At 46.7% G+C, this 14,141-nt stretch overlaps 1 protein-coding gene across 2 annotated transcripts; it reads right to left on the bottom strand.

The window, feature by feature from the left end:
• Window positions 1-194: 194 nt before the first annotated feature.
• LOC121302307 (dihydropyrimidinase-related protein 2) lies at window positions 195-13,312 on the bottom strand. 2 transcript variants are annotated; one of them, XM_041232171.1, is made up of 16 exons: window positions 13,218-13,312; window positions 12,816-12,865; window positions 11,929-12,263; window positions 5,790-5,878; window positions 5,365-5,549; window positions 4,955-5,119; window positions 4,695-4,756; window positions 4,080-4,160; window positions 3,845-3,913; window positions 3,545-3,665; window positions 3,022-3,178; window positions 2,298-2,439; window positions 1,980-2,150; window positions 1,538-1,717; window positions 999-1,167; window positions 195-824 (listed from the first exon to the last, which is right to left on the bottom strand). In XM_041232171.1, the coding sequence occupies exons 1-16, from the start codon at window positions 13,295-13,297 to the stop codon at window positions 733-735; spliced, it is 2,148 nt and encodes a 715-aa protein (XP_041088105.1). In that variant the 5' UTR covers window positions 13,298-13,312; the 3' UTR covers window positions 195-732. The 2 variants fall into 2 exon arrangements, with proteins under 2 accessions (XP_041088105.1, XP_041088106.1); XM_041232172.1 differs by lacking the exons at window positions 11,929-12,263; window positions 12,816-12,865; window positions 13,218-13,312 and adding an exon at window positions 9,163-9,483.
• Window positions 13,313-14,141: the final 829 nt, after the last annotated feature.

Raw genomic sequence — 14,141 nt, 5'->3', positions numbered from 1 at the left:
TTCCCATCTCTTCCCCTCTACCCCTCTTCCACCGCTCCAGCAAATCAAAGCGTTTAATAACGTTTTCTCAATCTGCTACACGATATCTGTTCAGTAAACCAAATAGCATTTAAAAAAAATAAAATAATAATAATAATAATAATAATAATGGCTCGGTGTTGTAGCCTTTTTGAATGAGGACAGAGATCTTTAACTTCATCGAGACACCGTTTTAATGTTTTACAACAAAAAACAAAATCAGAAGAAGAATTTTTTTTTCCTATCAAGCTGCCATTTTTACCTTTTGAAATGTCAAGCGATGATGAAATGAGAATTAAAGACATTTAAAAAAAAAAAAAAGAAAGAAAAAACCTTCTGAACAAAAAACATCTACAGAATTCCTCCCACTGTTTTCCTGTAATGATTTCTTGTTGTTATTATTAACAGCTCAGGGTCAATTCACTTTAATCTTCCTTTTAAAAACAACGATGGAGATGGCAGGTAGGTAACACAGTATAAAACCCTAATAATAATAATAATAATACTGCAGTCTTGAGTGCCAGAACATGGAGTGTAGTGTTTATGAGGCTTCACTGTGAGATAGTGGGTGTCTGTGTTGGGTGGGAAGGTGGTTTAGGGAAGGGAGATAGGGGGCGCTGTTGAGCCTGTCTGTTGGTAGTGAGGGTCACAGGCTCAACACTGATTAGGGCTGGACCCCGCCTCTCCACCCCCAGTCGGCCAATAGGAGCTGGTTTAGCCAAGGTTGGTGATGTTGGCCCGCCCCCCCGGGGGAGCCACAATGCGCTGGGTGGTGCGTCTGGGAATGTTGTCGTCGACCTGGGCTCCTGAAAGAAAGACACACGAAATGTGTCACTTCCTTTTTCAAAGCCTTTCTTTCCCAGCAATCAGGGTCTGTGCTCTCAGGAACGGGACGGGATGCTCCCCAGTCCGGCTCCCCGCACGGGGTCTGCGCTCACCAGCCCGGCTCCCCGCACGGGGTCTGTGTTCTGGAAACTCACCGGAAAGGCTGAACCCGGACTGGTGCAGGTTGCGCAATGACTGGCCCGACTGCTGCTTGGCAGGGGAGGTTTTGGTGGAGGACGCAGGGGTCATGGTTTTGGGGGTTCCAGAGACTTCGCAGACCGGCCCGTCGTACAGGCCGCGGGGTACCCCTCTCAGCTCAGCCAGCTGGGAACAGCAGACAGGAGAGGTTATTCAACAGCACACAGACCAATCAAAAGCACCGAGCACACAGCACATTTACAGCATGCTGCCCCTCTCTGAAATGAGAGCGCCTCAAAAAAGCAACAGCAACGTTTAATTCCTAAAACCAGAACATGCGTGAAATGTATCACAGGTAAACAGTTACTCCGGGTACAAACAGATAACGCAATGGTCCTTTTATAGATAACTCAAACAAAATGAATCTGTGAGTAAAGACTTGGGACAGACTCCCCTCTGTGTCTCTCCTCACTCACTGAGTATTGTTCTGTTGCCCGTGCAGAACCTGGCGTGTCCTCTCCATGTGCCCAGGCTGTGCAGGCACACCCTCACTCACCCTGCTGCGAGCCTTTATCCTCTTGTACACGTAGTCCGGGAAGGGTTTGCGGGGGATGTAGCGGCCGGTCCCCTCGACGGTGTGCAGGGTCCCCTCCTCCAGCACCATCTTCCCCTGGCTGATCACAACCAGGGGGGCTCCGCGCACCTCTGTCCCCTCGAAGATATTGTACTCCACCGCCTGGGGAGAGAGGGAGGCACAACGAGGCTGACAACAGCAAGGGGCTCACAGCAGACTGGATTTTACATTACACAGCTCTGGCCGCAAGTTTTGCATCACCTAGAATTTTAGGATTGAGACGTAATTTAAAAATATTAGTTCATTCTATATAGAGGGTGATGCAAAGCCAAGACAGACCCCGGGACAGTGATGGAATGGAATGACTCTCTTTCAAACAGTGCCCCTGGCTGCACTGCCAAACCCCTCAGCACCCCCAGCGTACCAGGTTGTGGTTCTTGGCGGAGATGGTCTTCATGCAGTCGGGGTCCCAGATGACCAGGTCTGCGTCGGAGCCCACAGCGATGCGCCCCTTGCGTGGGTACAGGTTGAAGATCTTGGCTGCGTTGGTGCTGGTCACGGCCACAAACTGGTTCTCGTCCATCTTCCCCGTCACCTACAGCAGGAAGCAAGAGTGGAAGGAGGAGTTGAGCCAACCCTTTGATCTTCCAATTACAAGAACATATGCCATGTAAAAAAAATCAGCACACTCCTAACCAATCAGCACACTCCTAACCAATCAGCTTTGAGAGTGTCCTCTTACCACGGCCTTGTCCCACACGAGAGAGAGCCTCTCCTCTGTCCCGTTGGTTCCCTCGGGGATCAGGGTGAAGCAGTCCTTGCCCACAGCGCGCTGGGCAGTGTTGAAGGTGCAGTGGGCACTGCCAGTCACCTGCAGGTCTCCGCTGCAGGGAGGAGACAGTTTGTACATTCCATTTCATGAAAAAAAAAATCTTTGCAGCAGCAAACGAAGGAAAGTGCGAGACGCTATGTCTGTGTGTTTCTATTTTCTCTTGAATCTGTTAATGCACAATCTTTAATCTTAAAGGTTACATAAAATAACTCTTGGTACCAAAATAAAAACCTTTCTGACACACTAGGCTGGCTGATGCTTCAGTGTCGTTATCGCTGTCCATCCATTGAAGCCAGTTTTACCAAAAGAGACAGACACAGAGACAGGCAGCCTCTGAGACCAGCTTGCAACCAGTGGGGTCGACTCAACTGATCCAAATGACAGAGGATCTAAAAACATGGTCAACTCTACATCATGGATAGAGCAGGACACTAAGAAAACCAACATCACACTTCAACAGCCTGTGAGTCTCTCAAGTGTCACTGTGCTTATAAAAGCAAGTCCCAATGCCATATTTACATGGTGTCAGTACATAGATCTGCCACTGTGTGGATCAACAGATTAGACCTCAGTGTTCCTCAGCTGGTGGAGCGGGGCAGGGCTGGTGAACGGGGGAGCTGGGGGAGGTACACACCAGGACAGAAGGGAGTTGAGATAGTCAGGGGTGGTGGGGTCCGGGCTCAGCGGGGGAGAGGTGACGAAGGCAGCCGCTTTCGCCCAGTTTTTGCTCCAGTAGTGCGATCCATCGGTACCCAGGCTGGCAGAGATGGGCTCTCCATAAACCACAGAACCTGAGTGGGGAAACAACCGTGTTTCGCTGGGTTAAAAAAAAAAGTCACCAGGCAGACGTGCGGTTCATTAACTATTTCATTTGGGGGGTGCAATTTATTTATTTCACATTTGAAATGGATTTTCCAGCATGTGTTCCATCACAGTGGGATACAATGCATTCAGACACTGCAAACGCTTCCTTTCAGTACAAGACTAAATCAGTTTAGGATGTTTATTTTCAGCTCGTCTAGAAACGAACCTTAATTTGCAATCAATAGCGCAGCGGTGCCTAAAGCTGGCGCTGTTATTGCCTTTTCAGACTGGATCATCCCAAGGGTTTGGGTTCTACAGCTCTGGAGTGAAAGGGCTAGTAACGGCATGCCTACCTTTCTTCCTGGCGAGGGCAATGATGTCAGCGGCGCTCTTGCTCATTACCTTGGTGATGTACAGCGGGCAGTTGGTCTGGTTAGCGATTGTTACAGAGCGGTTCACTGCCTCTGCCTCTACCTGCAAACACACATACAACACCAGCACCATTCACATCTGCACTGCATATAATGATGCGTTTCAGATCTGACGTGGCTTATCTTGAACGAAGCTATCTCTGCAAGACCCCCGTTTCCGATAGCCTGGTACAGCATGGCATACCCGACTCCCTTGGTGATTTCAGCCTCAGATGCCCTTACCTCCTCTGGCCGGCTCAACACGTGTCCCTCTGGTCCTGTGATCCCCAGTTCCAGGATTCGACGCTGCTCCTGCAAGTGGGAGGGGGGCAGGGTGTTAAACCTATTTATTACCTCACCACTAGGTGGACTCTATTACTTTGGAAATAAGGCTACATGTATTATTATTATTATTATTATTATTATTATATTATTATTATTATTATTATTATTATTATTAATAACAGGAGTGTGTTACCTCAGCGATGATATCTCCGTTCTCCGCATGGACCTGTGCCACCGCACCCAGGTCCCGAATCACACTCAGCACCTCATAGATCTGCAGGGCAGAGAGAGAGAGCAGCATTAGGGAGACAGGAGGACATGGAGACCGAGACTCCACTATGCAGGCGCTGCAGAGGGACAGGTTGGGGGCAACGGGAGCGGAGTGGACAGCACACTGTCTCTGTCCCCCCTGGCTGACAGTTTTAACACTGCACCCAAAGTCTGAAGCAATTTTCATGCCTCGTGTTTTTACAGCCGACTCCAAACCTGGGAGGCTTGTTTTGCTTGCAATTGTACAGGCAAGAGCAAGTCTGCTCCCTCTTTAGTTAAAGTAAAGCTGAGGGAACACACAGTTTGTGGCTTGGAACTTGGTTTCAGGAGACTAGGTTTCAACACAGCAACGTTGCCTCAAACTAGATCTCCGGGAACCAGGTTTCAAGCCACCGTCCCAGATTTAGAAATTCCAGATTCTCACAGCAGTTTTGAGTCAGTGTGTGCACAATGAGATGACCGGCAGAGTCCTTGCTAAAGTCATTACACAGACATGAAACGCTCACAGTGTAAACAGTCCCTTGTGTCTCCTCCTCACCTGGGAGTCAGAGAGCTGGAACACATCCTTGTAAGCCATGTAGACCAGGAAAGAGTTGACACCTGAACAGGAAGAGAGAATCGTGGGCATTACAGAACCTGCTTCATTCACACCCTGCCATGGAAACAGCGGAACGCAGCCCAAGCAAGAGACAATCAAGAAAGGAGCTTTGTATTTGAGAGACAGAGAGAAGTTTGTAGACGTTTCTTCACAGACTAAAGCAGACAGGCTGCTGTGCTCAGTATCTGGTCAGTGCTCACCGTGGTCCTTGACCAGAGCCTCCATCTCCTCCTGCACTCCTTTGTGCCACTCGGTCACGTCCACATGAAGGGAGTAGTCACAGCAAGACTTGCTGTCCGCCCACTCGCGCCACTGCTCAAACGCGGTCAGCAGGCTCACCCCGGGCTCCGGGACCACGTGGTCAACTGCAGGACACAACAGAGGTCAGGCGTCCAGCTCGAAGCGAGAGAGGACTGGTCAGCTTTCATTTCTGCATGCGCACATAATGAGAATGACACTCCACCTATTTCAGAGTTGGACAAGTAAGTCACAAATAAATCTGAATGTTTCTCATTATGTTATTTATATATAAATTCACATCATGCACGTTTCAAATTTGTTTTTAGTTAAAGTTTGAACATTTAAAAGCCACCCCCCCCCAGCTCCGTACTGATCATCGTGGTGCCGCCCGCCAGCGCTGCCCGTGTTCCCTGGTAGAAGTCGTCAGCTGCAGTCATGCCCCGGTCTGGCATCTGAAAGCGTGTGTGCACATCGATCCCCCCCGGGACCACCATGCGGCCGTGGGCATCGATGGTCCTCACCCCGCCCGGGACGATCAGGTTCTCCCCAATTTGCCTGCGGGGCAGAGATAGGGTTAATACAGTCGAACCCCTCCACACCTGACAGGCTCTGTGCCATACCCAGGGCTCAGCTGCACTGGCTGGGCTCAGACTTGGCTATGTCTGGAAGTCTGCGCTAAACTTTGCTTTCACACATTCCCTTGGTGCCCAAGACTAAACTGCTTCCTCAAATACATTGAAAACAGCCCTTTTTTATGTGCTTGTCTAGAAGTGGTTGTAAAAGTTTGATACTCACTTGATCACCCCATCTTCCATGTAGATGTCAGCGCAGAAGGACTGGTCATCGTTGACGATTCTACCCCCTTTGATCAACATCCGGTCACTCTGAAAGAGGTTTTGTAGAGCAGGAGAGATACACAGTTACACAGAGTGCAACATGGTGCTCAATTACATTCTGCACTTGAATGAAAGCTGGTGGATTGTAGTGGAGCTCAGACACTATGGGAATCCTCAGTGACATCACAGACACTACAGGGAAACCTCACAGTGACATCACAGACACTACGGGGAAACCTCAGTGACATCACAGACACTACAGGGAAACCTCACAGTGGCTATTCCACTAGAGCATCTAAACACTAAGAATCAACCTAAAAATAAAAAAGCACCTGGACTTCCGACTGCCAAAGTGATCATAAAACCCCAGGCTGGACCTTTAGCAGTTAACAGAAAGCTTAGCTACGTGAGCAATGTATCTAGAATAGTGTAACCGCACAGCTGAAGAGCCAGCAGCACATTTACTACAGGGTTACTATCTGCTTGCTCATTACTTTCTGCTGCACCCAACAGTAACTGAACAAAAACCACAGTTAAAAGTCCTTAGAAAAGGTGAATACGAACGTATTTAAAACCAGGAGAGCAGCTCTCGGTTAGAAGCGGCTCAGGTTTGAGATCTTGGTCACATCTTGAGAAGGAAGCAAACAAGGGCTGCTTTGTGTTCTCCAGAGCAGACAGCTTCATCCAAGCCAGCCTTGGGTATGGCAACGGAGCTGGTATGCTGTGCATGTGTGTGTGTGTGTGTGTGTGTGTGTGTGTGTGTGTGTGTCTCACTTAATCAAGTTACCAGAAAAACAACTTGGCAAAATCCACATCCCCCTGGTCCTGTTAGTCACGCCATTAAATGGAACGCAGTGCCACCTAGTTTCAAGTTCCAGCAGCGTTCAGCTGAGCCAGCTTCTTGAGCACAAGGGTTACGTAACGATCTCTTGAATGTGAATAACTGATAGTAATGATTCGGTTATGATAAAGACACTTTCAGGAACGCAGTCTGGCAGATCAGCAGAACGCAGTCAAAATACAGGAATTACAAAAGGACACAAATGAGGTGCCCTCGGTAAGACAGCCTCTAAACACAACATGCAGGCTTCACGGGGCGCAGACAGTGCAGCTCGGAGGGAAGCCCAAATATTGAATCAAAGATTTACTAGCTAACCTCCCTCCTGCAACATTGCAGTGCGATTTCTGAGACCTGAAAGCGTGACATTACAGGACGGCCGACACAAGGCTTTATGAGACTAATCAGGTCAACAATACAGGTCCCTTCCTGTTGCAAGACCTGTGTGAATCCACCTGTATGAACCTGGCCTGGGGAGGGTTGTGCAATGCTGGGATACTGCTCTCATGAAAGCCACTAAAGTTACCCTGGCAGCCCCTTACTCAAGCAGACAGGCTCTACATGAACAAATACCTTTAATATTCCAGCACCTGGCCCTGGCTGTACCCCCCCTCCTCCTCTTCCTCTACCCCCTCCTCCCTCTCTCCTCCCCTCTCTCTCTCAGCTCCGCAGACAGCAGTCTGCCTGCCAGCCTGGGCGTGGGCTCACAGCAGCACAGCTGCACTCGGCAGGCAGAGGCTTTGTCCACCAAAATACAGAGAGCGGGTGTGCGTGCCTGCGTCTTCATGTGTGACAACATGCACACACACATTATTTACAGATGCACACGCAGGTATTACAGGCTTTGAGCTGTGCTGGTGTGCCTCACTGATTTCCTTTTGATTCCCATGTATGGTTGTTAACAGCATCATACCAACTGCAAAGACAGTTGGTAAGAAAACATTGACTCTGTGTGTTCAACCAATACAACGTTTCATAAGCACAAGAATTCAAACGCATTGTCCGTCTATATTAGGCACACCCGTGCACACTGCTAACTGCCGAACACAAAAGCCACTTCAACAGGATTTTTTTGTTTGTTTGTTTCGGATTAGCGTCTGCTTTTCCCTTTGGCGTTCCCAAACCTAGGCACTGCACTCCATGTGCACTTAGCAGCAATGCATTGGAAGCTGCAGCATCTCCCCGGCTGGATTTGGAATCGCAGGGATTATAAATGGGACCCAAGTCTGGAGAATCTCTCTTTTGCAGGGCTTTTTATTGTCAAGACAAAAGCAGCAGTGCGATCGGTTCTATTAATGAGCATTTAATATAACACAGAGACATTACATTAACAAATAAAATCCACAGTTTCTAATTGATATTTAATGACATCTATTGTCATGAATTTTACCCAGCAGGTCTTTGTCTAGTAACTCGTATAAATAGGACGCATCCTGTTTTATTTTTTCTCCTTGCAATGAACAATGGCATGGCGTAAATGAACTTATTCTTCGGCAATTAAATAAATATTTTATATATATATATATATATATATATATATATATATATATATATATTATTATATATATATATATATATTATATTATTTATTTATTGTTTTAGATATATAGTATGGTGAAAACATAATGAAAAAAATACATCACGTCTCATTACCACGTAGTATAACAGATACGTATTAACAAACCATAAAATCTATATAATTGCCTGCCGGTTTCCCGCAGCATTGTGATGAGAGAGCGGGATGCAGTGGCTCCATCTGGCTGTGTGTTTCCAGCCAAACCTGTCCCCGCTATTCCATTCGCCATGACTCCCTCTCCCTCCACAGCTATTCAAAACGCACAGCCTGATTTCTATTCAAGAATACAGTAACATTACAGCACCCGCAAAGACTGGATAACGGGGTTCCTACCACGCATGGGGCGGGTTCACAAGATTCATTTTCATTTTTATAGGCACCGTTACATCTTTTGAGAACTCGGTGATGAAAAAACACACCCCCCCCAATCGGCTTTTTATTTTAATTTAATCAAATGATCGTCGTAAAGTCTTCTAGCGGTGGCTCTTTCGTCGGCAGCCGCACAATGAATTAACCGCTCGCCACACAGAATTATAGCGCAATAACGACACACCGAGAGAAACAAACAGCGGACTGCCCTTATCGTCGAAAATAAAGGCGAGAGCAGGTTTCAATGCACAGTTGGTATTTATTTAAATAAGCCCGAAGCAATCGTGTTTTTTAACGATGAAAACGCTTGACAGTTCTGTGCCATGGATTATGCACCGTTAGATTTATTATTATCAAGCATCATATTCAACCGTCTCAAGTAATTTTAATACCGCGATAATTGCTCCCTAGTCGCTAGAAAGGATATTTGCTTGAGCAGTATGTCCCCGAAGTTAAAGAGCTATTTTCCCCGCTGTTGTATAATCCGTGCCATTCACAAAAACCGTCAGGGTGTTTTTTTTTTGTCCTGCATTTTTCAACGATACTCACTGTGATGCGAGGGATGTTTTTCTTCCCCTGGTATCCTGACATCTTGGATCCGCTGTTGTATTCACTGCAGTGTATTATATAGAAATGTACAAAGCGATGCTCGAGTGAAATGCACGGTGCCGGGGGGATGTTACCGCTCCACGCACAGCAAACGCACCAGCCCAAAGGGAAGCCTGGACTCGCGTCGCTTCCACTGGTGTGCAGCCAATATAATATCACAATCGAGAAGCGAAAAATAAAGCTTTTGCCTCTAACGCAGCCAGCCTTTTCTTTATCTGCTGCTGCTGTACCAAGTACACACTGGGAGAAGGGATTTGCTCAGCGGAGTCCAGGGAGCATGCGCAGTGCCCCGCCCTGCTCCGGGATAGAACAATCTCCGCCTCCCCTTTCTTTGCCCGGGATAAAGGGAAGGGGGGGGGGGGAGTGGAGAGAAGCGGTGGAGAGAAGCTCCAGTTTGGTTTTGGATCCATTGTCTTTTCTGCATGGTCAATATGTTAGTGTCTCATTTTGCGATGCTCGAATTTCTTCCTTCGTTTTTCTTTTGCAAGTTTCAATTCTATCCACATTCAACCGGCCGCTATTTCTCAAGGCTCTCAATTCTCAATGTCGAAACTTTGACGAACAGAGGCCACTGTGTAGCACGATGGGGTTAATAACACAAGCGCACTCGTCACACACCGCGCCACACAAAAAGTAATGATCAGAAAGTCTGAATTATTGCAGGTGTGCGAAGTGGAGACATTTCATGCGACGCAAACACCCCTCACCAGCTTCCTCCAGTAAAACAACCCCCAGTGTCCTGCTTTTCATTTATATGAATGATACACAATATCGCGTTTTACTGTAGTTAGCTCCACAGCAATCCAGTGCCCAGTGCCTATCGATGATGTGACCAACGGTGGAGCAGCAGGTGTGCGAAACAGGTAGAAAGGTAGCACCTATACTGCGCATGCGCGAATCTCTCAACGGGACGGCTCTTGGAAACTCAATGAAGATTCGTGGACCCGGGACCGAAACGCTAGTAGATATTAATTAATTTAACGGCATATCATCTTTAAAAAGTGTTATTATTATTATTAAAACAATATGGCTTATGTCTATAGCGAAATATTTTGTAATATTTTTTAATAAAGATTCGGACAAAATGTTTTAAGCTGAGAACGGTTTGCTGTGTTATGGTTACCCGTTTGGACCCGCGATATAAAGGGCGTTCAGCGATTTAAGTTCCCCAAGTAGAAAATGCGACCTGCCATGCGGAGTAAAATCTTTGTCCACCGATTTCCCGTGACACCGGTACCGTCTCTTGACCCGCAGCCCGTACCGCCCGGTCACGGAGGCACAGCTGGAACCGCAGGGCGAATCTGAGCTCCTGATGAAACGCGTAATGCGCCCATAGTGACGCCGCTCTTGTGCTGTACCTTGCCTGGCACCGCTATCCCCCGGCCCGTGTTTCTGCTGGCGTCTCCGTGTAGCATCGTGTATGTTCCTCTGTACCCGCTCTTGTAAGCTTCCACACGTCTCCCCGCTGCTCCTGTTTCGCAGTGTCTGCTATAAGTGCGACTACTCGATACGATGCAAACCTTTTTAAAATCTGATGCTCGTGCTGTACAAATTGTTTCAATAGAGATTTACGTCACCGTGACGAAATGGCTGCAGGAACGACTCACAATGACATTTGTGGGCAGGAGGTAATTTTTGCATGACGGCAAAAGACAAGTTTACAACGATAAATTAGCGCGAATTTGTTTCAGTATCCCCATGGTTAAACTGTGCATTTGCCATGGTTTGCCATGTGTTTAATATTCTTTTCCAAACCTTTCTGAACTTTACCGGGTTTAACTATGGTTTACAATGCGGTCATTGTGCTGTAATACAGTTGCTGTGTTTTACTGTTGTAAACGTGTATATGGGTGAGGACAGTGCAATACATTTGAATCTCCAGCTCTCCAGCTCTCCAGACCTGTGTGGAGCTACTCAGTCAGGGTGTGCCCTCTCCACCTCTCCACAGCATCACCAGACCCTGCACATGCTGGACTGACTCGCTCACTCTCTCACACACACACACACACACACACACACACACACACACACACACACACACACACACACACACACACACACACACACACACACACACACACACGCACAATAAAAATAACAATAATAATTCTAAATCATCTCTAACTGCTCCACAACACTGCGTACCTGTTGAGCCAGTTCTCGGTACAAGTTACTAAGAGGGAGAATGGGTGTGTGAAGCTACACATGAGGGACTGTGCAGTTCAAACCAGGACGCAACCTAATACCAACTACACCGCACCAGCACAGATCCCAGTTAAACCAGTTAAGCCCCAGTACAAACCCAACCAGTGTTGCACCAGTCTAAACCAGTAAGCGTCCCAAGTTTGAAAAGCCACCAGTTGAACCAATACAGTCCAGAGTAAACCAGTACACCCAGCTCTACCAGTATGGACTAGTTCGTGAATTCTACTGGGTTTTCTCGCAAACCCATATTAAGAAATACTGTATCATACTGCATTAGCCTAAACTCCAGACAGGCATCTGTGCTTAAAAACATAATGTAAAACCACACGCCTTTCACTGTAGATTTTTGCAAAGCAAACTGTGTTGTTCTAATGCGATATTCAACACAAAAAAAGTGCGTTTGTCTGAGGCATAGGTGGAGCTGTCAGAAGCCGTACAAAGGAACCAGACCCAGGCCCAATCAAGCAACAGTTTGCGACGCGGTTCTGGAGAGACGCCTACCTGGTCATTGAGATTCTGCAAAGCTTCCTTCCCCGAACCGCTCCGGATCACCACCTTCCTCTCGCGGTCCAGAGTCGAGATGTCTCTCTGTTGGGCAATGACCCTGTTGGTATTCCTGGCCCCGGTCACATCCCCGCCTCGCCCACCGGTCAGGGAGCCGAAATCCAGCGTCTTATTGTCGGTTGAGCCCTCCACCGGACAGAACATGCCGCAGAATTTCTGCCGCGGCTTGGGGCTCCCGGAGCCCATGTTCTTAAAGAAGGAAGGCGCGTCTTCTGTGCTGGACATGGCTGTGTGAATGCTGCCGCTGCCGCCGCGATCGCTAACACTAGAGACTGTAATTGAATCACAACACTGTCAGGCTCTCCAGGAGCGGTGTGCGGTCTGTCAGTCAGGCAGAGTCATGAATATTGAATCTACTGAGTGAGGGCGCAGAGACCATGCAGTGGCCTATATATATATATATATATATATATATATATATATATATATATATATATATATATATATATATATATAGTTTAGACCAAAAAAAAACAAAAAAAAAACAAAAAACAAAAAACTGTGCGCCAAAATGACAAACTGTTTGCAAATAATAAATGATATAAAGTATAATATAAATATATAATATATATATAGATATATAATATATATATATAGATATTAGATATCTATGCTTAAATTATCTATATTTACGAATTTAAATAGATGTTCTGTATTATATTTATCTTTTGCAATATATCTATATAAGAACGTTACGAATTAAGACTTGTTTTTCTTCCAACAATAATCAATTTAAAATTATTATTATTATTATTATTATTATTATTATTATTATTATTATTATTATTATTATTATTATGAGTCTAAAAATAAAAAACAGCAACCTGCTACTCGACCCGCAGTGATCTGCCTTCCCCACAGCGCTGGTAGACGGCTGATGGGCGAAGTTCCCGGCAGAGAGACGAAGAAACTCCGCCGCGGGAGAGAGAGAGAGAGAGAGAGAGAGAGAGAGAGAGAGAGAGAGAGAGAGAGAGAGAGAGAGAGAGAGAGAGAGAGAGAGAGAGAGAGAGAGAGAGAGAGAGAGAGAGGAGAGAGAGAGAGAGAGAGAGAGAGAGAGAGGAGGGTGAACGATCATCTGGAAGTGACGTTTTAATATCATTAAAGCAGCTCCTAGTCAAAAACTACTTCTTTGTTTTCTTGCTAGTTTAGAAAATTGGGCACACAATTTGTATTTAAATATGGATTCAGATAAAGTCAAAGAAATTGATAGCAGAATAACCTTTTACCAGGCAGTGTAGCGAAAGCTGTAGCGCTCTCCACAGTCCCACCTGGGCGCGGCTCCTGTAAATTCAATAATCGGGTCCATAAAAGGCAGCCATTAACACAGGAAAGAAATGCCCTTGAACGCATTGATTCGGGAATTTCTTTTGGCAAATGCACGGACTGGATTTGAGCTCAAATCCGGATTTCATAATATTGCAAATCGCAGATGCCTTGCAGAAGAATTAAACCAGCCTCCAGGGCAGTGCCCTGAAGAAACCCTAGCAAAGATAACCGTTCGATATCAGCAATGGCAACACAGTGGATTTGAAACACGCGTTGCGCACCGTATCGCCTATTGGGCCACTCCCGGGTTAAACGCGCCCGGTGTTCGCTTGGTGAGACAGGGCCGCTGCGGCTCCGAGGAGCTGTCCGATCAGCACTGCAGCGCCCTGCCCCTGCAGCGGGGGCGCGGCCGCTCACTGTTATTGCGCTGCTGGAAACCACGTGTTCAAACGGGGCTCGCTGGAATGCCTGACAGCTTTGGAGCGAGTTCAGCTCTGTGGCATGTCTTTATTGAACACGCTGTGTCGCCTATCGAAGTGGGTTACAATGAAGATACTCGCTATTAGTCTTAGGAGAAGTGGACATCGTTCAATGTTTTTTCTGGAGCTTTAGAAATCTTAAAGTAACCTGTTAAATCTGTTAGAAGTAACAGAATAAGTTTAATACATTCTCTGACCGACGTTTCGATTAGAATTCTCTTTCTCATTGCTGTCACTGTTGAAATGGCTGAGAGACCGAATTGAACAAAAAAGACTGCCATGGTTAAAAATCAATATTTTGGTGTTGCTAATTCATATATTTGAAACCAGGATGGTATTTCATTTCCTGGTAACGAGAGAGAGGGAGAGAGAGAGAGAGAGAGAGAGAGAGAGAGAGGGGGGGGG

Source organism: Polyodon spathula, chromosome 29 (assembly GCF_017654505.1).
Source record: "Polyodon spathula isolate WHYD16114869_AA chromosome 29, ASM1765450v1, whole genome shotgun sequence".
NCBI classification, from domain to species: Eukaryota; Metazoa; Chordata; class Actinopteri; order Acipenseriformes; family Polyodontidae; genus Polyodon; species Polyodon spathula.
This window is presented reverse-complemented; position numbering and strand designations above follow the sequence as displayed.